The sequence below is a fragment of the Manihot esculenta genome, chromosome 17, assembly GCF_001659605.2.
Source record: "Manihot esculenta cultivar AM560-2 chromosome 17, M.esculenta_v8, whole genome shotgun sequence".
NCBI classification, from domain to species: Eukaryota; Viridiplantae; Streptophyta; class Magnoliopsida; order Malpighiales; family Euphorbiaceae; genus Manihot; species Manihot esculenta.
Genome location: NC_035177.2, coordinates 4,126,980 through 4,136,086, shown reverse-complemented (window position 1 = coordinate 4,136,086; position 9,107 = coordinate 4,126,980). Strand labels below are relative to the sequence as shown.

The window sequence follows — 9,107 nt, the reverse complement described above, 5'->3', positions numbered from 1 at the left end:
ATATAAAATAATTTTCTAAAAAGTACTTCCCTGAAAAACGGAGCCTAAACCTTCAATTTTTTTTTATGATGTCTAAATAAACATTTTTGACGTTTTGGAATTAATTATAGTAAGAAAAACTTTTTCTTTATGCTTAAATTAGTCCTAAATTAATGAATATAAAATATTATTTTAGTACCAAAATATTAGTTTTACATTTAAAGATTTAAAATCATTTGTTATTTTTAATCAAATAATTGATTTTCATATTTAAATTAAAAGGTCATCCCTTTCCCTTTCCACGCTTCTTTTCCTTATTAGTATCTTGCATACCTGAAATCTAAGTTTGATAATAGTAAGGTACCTAAATTGATATTTTTCAACGAGTACAAGGTGAAATTATTTAGAGTTACCAATTTTTTTTTCCCGGCTAAAATGTGCTTAAATCCTAGCTTCTGGATTAATTTGAAGAATTTGAAACAAACTAAAGCAAACATCCCTAATAAGCATAAGGGTAAAACTCAACCATTACCCTGTAAAAAAATTCTAATTGAACTACAAAAGAACACACCATGCACATGTGATTTGCTCGCAATTAGGCAACTCCAATAAAAACAGCAGAAACACACATATCGGTCTATTGACATTTTTAGAAACAAAAGACATTACATGCAATCAAATCCAAGTAATTTGGTAAAGCACGTCCTATATTCGACACTTTTTCTGGTATGAAATAACTCCAGGTTTGAATTGAAAACAAAATTTACAGCAGTAAATCAAAGGATCAAACCTTGAACTGGGGCAGGCTTGGAAGGTGGTTCCTCGCGTTCAGCAGGCGCTTTTGGTGACTCGGATAGGTGAACCTGCGCAAATTCATCCACCACCTTTCTCTTTTGCTCCTCTTCAGCAATTTCTACCTTCTCTTTTGCCTTGCTACCAACATCCCCAGCTGCCTTTGCAACCTTGTTGAAAGCACCAGTTACCCAAGCAGCGCTGGTAAAAATATACCGATTCTTCATGATAGCAGATCCTGCAGTACTAACTTTTTGCTCAGCTACTGCAAATGCTGATTTAGTTTTCTCTGAAACCTGAAATTTCTGATCCACTTCCCGGACTTTGTCACCTACAATGGTCGTGCCAACGCTGATCTTCTCAGTCAAGCCTATTTTTTTGTCAAGAGAAGCAACTTTAAAGGAGGCTGTTGAAGTCAATTGATGCTTCTCATCAAGAGTCTTTGCTTTGTTGACTGCATCTTTGCCTAAAATATAGCCCTTGGCAAGCATGCTAGTAACCACATCCTCTGCCTTCCGGAAGGCAGATTCAGCACCGCCAGGTGTTTCAGTTGGCTGGAGAGATTTGGACAATATTCAGGTTACTAACGTTCTAACATGGTATAAGAGAAGTTCAAATACAACATTCTTACTGGGGGTGCTAAAGCTGCAGGTGGCAGCTCATAATCTGGATCTGGAGTTATTGTGACAGCCAGGTCTACAATTGTTGCTCCCTGACATTAGAAATTGAAACTTGATCACATATAAATTAATAGAAGGAAAAATGAAGAGAAGGGAGGAGACGAAATCAATTTTGAGGGAACCATATATTCTAAAACAATATACCCAACATATCTATAGATCACCAATTTAGTTTTCCAAAAACCAAAACAATTATTGTGCAGTTAGATAAGAGATAAATATCATTATTCTTCTTCATTGCATAATCTCAAATGCCTGAGTGAAAAGAACAATCAGTTACCAAGCAATGGCCAAATAAACAAATGCCATATTAGATTCTAGAAAATCGAATCTCAAACTTCTCAGTCAGCCTTCCCTTAAATACATTAGACCTTGAAATTTGTCATGGTAAAACAGCTTCAAGAGTTGGACAAAGATGAATGTTACTAAAGACTACACTAAAAGAGTGAATGTAAAATTGCATACCAGGACCAGAAAATCCAACAGCTAGGACTCGATAAAAAAATTAAATACACTGTTAGAACCAAAAATCAATTTTCTGCTTGCATATTGATGCTTTCATAATACAGTTCATGATTTAAGATTGGGGGATACATAAATTAGCACCTGAACTTTAGTCCAAAAGTCTAGGAGCACCCTTAACTTTCATCATGACCCTATTTAGCACTTCAACTTTCATTTTCTTATGTAGATAGTGCACAATCATCAAGCAAATTAATTTAGGGTGAAAGACATGCTGCTCATGGGTCAAGAAAACTGATTCTCTAGAAAATCTCCAAGTGATGAATGAAAAAATGATGCTAGAATCTCTCCTGAGTAGAAATAAATAGTTAAATGATTCATAACGTTCACAAAGTTTTTGTTTTTTATTTTCAAAATGACTACCTTGCCTCTACCCATTCCCTGGAGTCTGCAGGTTCATTCTTGTAGTTGTTCCTCAACTTGCTCTTGCATCTTCCCAAAAACTGAGCTCCACGTTCTATTATGCTTGCTGTGTGTGAATTAATTATTTGTATATTAGCAGCCAATTTCAGTTAAAGTTACTTTCTATTTTAATAATTTGTTTTGGTGGTTTAGTATGTTATACGCTTAAATTTTTCTTCCTGTGCTTTTTCATTCACCTACAGAAAGTTTTCCATTTCTTGGTTTGTTGAGGTCACAGAGACTATAGCAAAGCAATTACAATTGATCACTTTTTGAGTAAAGGATTAGCAAAATAGAGAAGCAAAGCTTTGAACATTTTTTTCTTCATATATGTCGCAAATAAGAAATTGTAGAGGTGAGAGAATTTTATGTATAATCTAGGAGAGGGAAAATGAAAAAGATGGAGAGAGAAACAATAATTGGCATTGTTAAAACCAGCTAAAAAGCCACATCTGCACTATTAAACTAGCTCACTCTCCTTCAAATGTGTGTGTTTTTACAAAACATGCGGACTTAGCAAGTAGCAATAAAAATTCAGGGTGCCACCAGAATTTTTATTAAAAGTTCAGGGATAATTTAGATTTGAGGGATATAAAATAGGCTCAAGTGTTATCATGCTTGCATTTGTCCATTTTTCTTTTGTTATAGAAAAAGTTTTGAGGTATTCTTAAGCATTATTTAAGGTAGTAATTGATAGTTCATGTCATCTGAAGTATCTCTTGCAGAACTGAGGTTCAATCGGGAGAACATTTTGATCATAAAAAACTCTTTACATTGTTGTGATCATAAAAACCTATTACACCAGGAGCAAGGGCAACAAAATTCTTTTGAATAGTTCATTAGTATCACGTTTATTTGTTGTATTTAATTGCAAAATGCAATATTCAGACCATGAGATTCAGCATATAAGTTTCACAAGGATTCTGCTTTCATTCTAAGAAGTTACATCTTGATCAGGGAAAACTAGTGTAGATCCCTGGTACGAACAAACAACTTACTTTTTCATTCCTAAGGGAAAAAATGTCTCATTACTGCTTAAAAATCTAACAAAGAAACATTTGAAGGTCAACAATCCCATTTTAATTGATTGATGATGCGATTAAATTCAGTAGCATATATACATATTATTTTATCACAAAATTGCCAAGAAATCAATAGCTATCCAAGTGAACAAGAACTTTACAAGCCAAACTCAACCCAACTTCAATCCACTAAACTTGCAGTCTAAAAGCTTAAGGGTTCAGTCTAAATCTAGTAACTTAGAAAGCCAGAATGAAGCATACATAAAAATTTTCAAAAAGAAAAGAAAAGAAAAAGATTAACAAGCAAGTTAAGATCTTTCAACTTATGAGTATTATAGATAAAGACATGCACAAGGATTATTTATTGCTGGAACTGAGTAAATCAGCAGACACAGGCCCTCAAGTAGTTGTTTCAATTCTAAATAATACATTCAGAATCCTGACAATTTTTGAACAGCGAGCAACCAAAACTATTCCCCACTACATCAAAAAATTTCCATTAATGAAACAATTGCCAACAAATATACAGTCTATCCCTATTAACCGATCAGGAAATGACCTGAGAAAAATTAATCCCAGACTTTTTTAATAATTCACGATCAACTTCCTTTCACAATACCCTATCCCCAAGGGAAGTTGAATCCTCGTTGCCTCCTTGAAACAGAAATGTTCTGAACCACTAGACATAGGGGGGAGGCATGCCTAACCACCAACACATTACACCCATAGTATAAAGTTTTTTGAAGTTGTCGATATAACGAAATGATATGACCAGATTCAAAAAATCTTTGCCTTTCATGATTCCATAAAATCTTTTGATTCTTATATTCAAGAAAGATTCATTCTAATTGTCATTATCCATTATAATTAATATAATTTATTTACTATAATCCATTTAAAATTAGTATAACCATTATAGTAAATGAACTGTATTAAATTATGCATGATTTTTTTACTCTTCATTAGTTCTTTTAAGAGTCTGGTTTGCGGGCAAGAAAGTTTTTCTGTCGATGATTCAATGAAATATCACTGCCAGGAGCCTGAGAAGATCTGTCTCTAATCCATAATGCATTACTACACCTTCCCTACTTATCATGGCTCAAGGTATTTCTTGGACAAATTTGCTTCATGCAAAGTTTGGCATCTAGAATTTTTACAGTAGGCACAGGAGAAAGCAACCTAAGTTTTAGGAAAATATATTCCATTGTATCAGACTATAAAACTTAATTAATGGGTGTGCTTACAAAAAGAAATAAGACCACAAGTTAAGAATGTGAAGAAACTTTGTTTCATAGAGATCAAACATCAACACAAGGGAAAAGTAAGTCCATGAGTTAAGAATATGAGGAAACTTTGGATCACAGAGATCAAACTAAAATACAAGGAAAAAGTAAGTTTTGATATTTTCAGGGAAAAGAATAGTTAACCATACCAAATTATTTACACTAATTCTTATAAGGGTTGACAATTTTGCCCTACTCCACTAAGCATCTGACCTGGCTTAACCAAAATGGTTCAAATTTTACCTGATGCATCAAGGCAGTGGACGATATAGGAAATAAAGTTTCAATGCAAGTAGGAGGCAGAGATAATATGGGAACATGATCCAGTAAATACCTTTAAAATTTTCTTATAAATATATATATACACACACATAACCTTTAATTAATTTGCAATCGGGTAATACCCGACCTTTTCCCCAATTTGACCCGACTCAATATGATCTGAGGCAGTTTGGATAATATTTACGTATATCTGGTTGGAAACAAGTAATTTCAAACCCAACCTGATGCAATCCCTAGTTCTACATGGTCGGTTGTCTTAAATAATTGGTAACACATCATGAATCATGGATTCACAAGAAACAGCACAAGGAAAAAGGAGAATAGTAATGCAGCAAATAAGAAAGCGGTAAGACTTTGATTACCGAAAGAAGTACAGCAGTTTCGGCTCCCTGTGAATCTTTGAAGGTAACATATGCAACTTGAGATTGTTCATTATCACTGCATCTGCAAAGCATGTCATTGATATTCAAAGAAGGAGAGTGGGATTATGGAAATCAAGGGGAAAAAAGTTGTGATGGGTCTCTGAATGAAATACCTGTGCACTTCGACATATTCAATATCACCAGAAAAAGAAAAGAACTCCTTGAGATCTCGCTCAGTTGCTCCTATAGAAACATTACTGACTTTGACAGTTCTTACCTGCAAGTATATCAGAAATAGTGAGTTGCAGTCTTGTACAGCCTTGTGGAAGATAATAATTACCAGTACAGCACCTTTCATTAAATTCACACACAAATAGTTGCATGCTATTCGACATTCTGACTGAACAGCTACAAGCCTAAGCTTCCACAGACAGATGGTTGGGACTTGGGAGTGACAAGTTCACATGACTACTCTCCCAAAAGCCCCAAAAAGCAAAGTGGATCAACATGAAAAGAAGAAGAAAAAAGATGGCATCCAAATGCGAAAAGCATGCTATCTTTTAAGCATGCAACTAGGAACAACATATTTCTAATCAGAAAAAAAAAAAAAAGAAATTTCAATTTCTGCAATCCTCTTAGAATCTTAAACAAACTATCAAGATTGTTAAAATATCATCTATAAATTTTCATTATCTTGCAATTTCCAATAATAAAACTTTATTAATATTTCTTTCCTCCTTAACAAATATATGCACAATGCCTCAGACTCATACTACATTAGGCAGTAGCGATTAGTGCATTACTGTAAAACATAATCAAACTGATATAAATTTTATCCCCACAATACAATACCAAAGATTCAGGCCCTTCCCCTAAATTAAGTTATACATAATTATTGTTAGGAGGTTGCATACATGTGTCCGCTACCTGAGTTTACTCCTTTCTCTTGCCATACATTTCTTTTCTGTTCCCAGAACAGCATAAACACGCAACTGAAATGAAAAAATCTAAACCAAAAGTAATGGCGTCTTTCACTCACCTTGTCTCTTTCTACTTTGCCTACCTCATTATTACACTAGACTAAACCAATTCATCAAAAGCTAGTTATTTATAAAGTAAGATTTACTTGACAAAAAAAATAACCATAAAACTCTCAAAATAAATCACTTAGCAAGTTTATCAAGCTTTGGAATGGAAAATAAGGTGGGAAACCTTCAACAAGAACAATAAGAACGTGTAGTAGTCTTGATTGGAACTTGTTCAGAATGACTTTGGGAACTTAGAATTGAAATTTCAACTTCATAACAAGTCTCTAGAATTCAAGTGGTCATCAATGACCTGTACAAAAATTTCCTCACAAATATTACTTGAAGGAAATTTTGGACCACGGCTTAAAAAATTTTTCCGCGCAGCAAAGTTTGGTGATTCCAATCTTGTAATATGCACCATATAATCAAAATTTGCAGATAGAAAATCCAAAGAAAGCGATTAACAAATGCGAACAACAACAACCCACACCTAGGGCTTTCCCGAAACCAAAAATTTGATTATACTAGATGGAATATAATATATCTGCAACAAATTAAGACTAATAAACGAAACAACATCATCAAGCATAAAATCCAATTGGAACTCGAACAGATCTACGCCAATCGTTAAATCTAAGAATGAACTTGCTCCATGAACAATTAATTTGACCCATAGAGAGAGAGAGTGTGTGACTAACCGACATTGTGAGCTGCTTTCAAGAGAAACGAAAGATAGATGATGGAGAGTTCCAATTCGTGGATTTTATAGAGAAAGAACAAGAAGGGAAAGGCTTATGACGCAAACGCGTGGGCCAGATGGGAAACAGACGCCGGCCGTCGTGGCACGTGCGGTGGAGGCGAGGGATTCCGGTGTTCTAAGGAAAAAAAACGTTATTTTATATTGTGAACGGGTGAGAACGTGGTCCGCAAGTTTAGGCGTTTTTCCAATTGGAGCTTTGGAGGTTATGATTTTCTAGGATGGAGCCCACATAATACATATGGGCCTGAATTATTAATCCAAATTAAGCCATTTAATTATTAAAATAGATAAAATAAATTGCTAAAAAAGCTAACTTGCCCTTATACAGCCTGATTTAGTAATCCAAATTAAGCCATTTAATTATTAAAATAGATAAAATAAACTGTTAAAAAAAGCTAACTTGTCTGTAAATGGTAAAGGTCAAAAATATCAAATTTTATATTTTTATTTAAATTTATTTTTAAATTATAATTATAAAATTAAAGGAAAATATGGCTGGTAAGAATTTAAAAGTATGAATTATATTTTTTTAATTTATTTAATTTTATTTGACTTTTAAATAATAAATTAAAATTTAGATAAAAATAAAATACAAAAAATTTCATATTTATTATTGAATTATAGACACGATTCAATTTTACATAAAATCAAAAATTAAGTCTATTTTAATCAAATCTTTATAATTCAGTTCGTTTACATATTTTCTTTGATAGGCTAACCTCGTGCGAAATAAATGGACTTAAATTTAATTAAAAATAATAATAAAAAAAAGAATATGAGGAATAAAAATCTTTATTGGCTCCATCCTTCTTCTTCAGAATTTAGCTATTCTTCTTTCTTATTCTTTAAGCTGTCCATAGTTTTTCAATCTCCTCTTTACCTTTTTCATCATCAAAGTCAAAACCTAATCATATAATTCTTTTTTTTTTTACATGCACACTAGTTCAAATAAAACTTTCAAATTCACTTCATATCCAAAACACACACAAAAAAAAAAAAAAAACAAATCACAAGGAATGACCTTCTCTTCACCAACACAACCTATCTTTAATCTGTATTAAGATCATTGAAAAGTGCATTACTGGATCACAAGATGGATACAAATCAATCTATAAGATCTATGAGATTTAAGAGATTTGAGATCATTGAAAAAAAAAAAAAGATGAGTAAGAAGAATAAGAAAAGAGAGGTAGTGAAATTGAGTTTTGTAATTTTATTGGGTAAGAAGAAGGAGTAGTAGTGGTAGTTAGCGCTGTTCACTAGGTGGATAAACCCGACCAACTCAACCAACCCGAAGCAAATGGACCCAACATTTCGAGTTGACTTACAATATTAGATCGATTTGGTTAGAGTTACTTAAAACTCTAAATTTCTTGGTCGGTTCCTAAAGTTACTCACTAAACCCGATTACCTTGCAACATTTTCCTCTCTTTTCTATGCAATCAACATCAAATTCAATCTCATCGAGACAATCTTCGCAATCTTACTGTTGACACCAAGTTTGCAATCTCACTATAGCTATCACAGTTGCAAAAGGTCTCTCCACTCCAAAGAGCTATTGTCTAGTTCCGGTATTTGTGGAATCTCATCTTAGGCTTGATTCCAGAGGTATAGCTTCTCTATTTTTAATTTTTCTTTCTTATTTGTAAATTTAATAGATGGTTTCTGAATTTGGTTATATTTGTTAATTTTTATAGTCAATGCCAATTGTTTGAGTCATGTGGGCTTAATTCTTTATTTGAACCAAGTGGTGAACCATATTTTGTTCTTTAGTTGAATTGATGGGCTTAATTCTTTGTTTGAATCATGTGGCGAGGATATTTGCTTTTATCTTTTACTTGTTATATTAATATATTACAATATGATTCATAATAGAGTTGCTATTGTGATCCTTGAGTTGAGTGTATGCTTTCATCACTATACTATAAATTGAAACAATGAAACAAAATCCTAATTGTGAAACAGACTTGATAGTTCTAGTTTTTTCAATTCTTG

General features: G+C 33.1%; 1 protein-coding gene across 2 annotated transcripts; it reads right to left on the bottom strand.

The window, feature by feature from the left end:
- Positions 1-563: 563 nt before the first annotated feature.
- LOC110605339 (binding partner of ACD11 1) lies at positions 564-7,299 on the bottom strand. 2 transcript variants are annotated; one of them, XM_021743840.2, is made up of 5 exons: positions 7,051-7,299; positions 5,498-5,601; positions 5,325-5,406; positions 1,403-1,483; positions 564-1,325 (listed from the first exon to the last, which is right to left on the bottom strand). In XM_021743840.2, exons 1-5 carry the CDS (start codon positions 7,054-7,056, stop codon positions 756-758), a joined length of 843 nt encoding a protein of 280 aa, XP_021599532.1. In that variant the 5' UTR covers positions 7,057-7,299; the 3' UTR covers positions 564-755. The 2 variants fall into 2 exon arrangements, with proteins under 2 accessions (XP_021599532.1, XP_043808504.1); XM_043952569.1 differs by having other exon boundaries at positions 5,325-5,400.
- Between the last annotated feature and the right edge of the window lie 1,808 nt (positions 7,300-9,107).

Coding starts and splice junctions, on each gene's coding strand:
- LOC110605339 (XM_021743840.2), bottom strand. Junction 5,407..5,497: donor GAATATGTCGAAGTGCACAG/GTATTTCATTCA, acceptor CATGCTTTGCAG/ATGCAGTGATAATGAACAAT. Junction 1,326..1,402: donor CTGCAGCTTTAGCACCCCCA/GTAAGAATGTTG, acceptor AAATCTCTCCAG/CCAACTGAAACACCTGGCGG.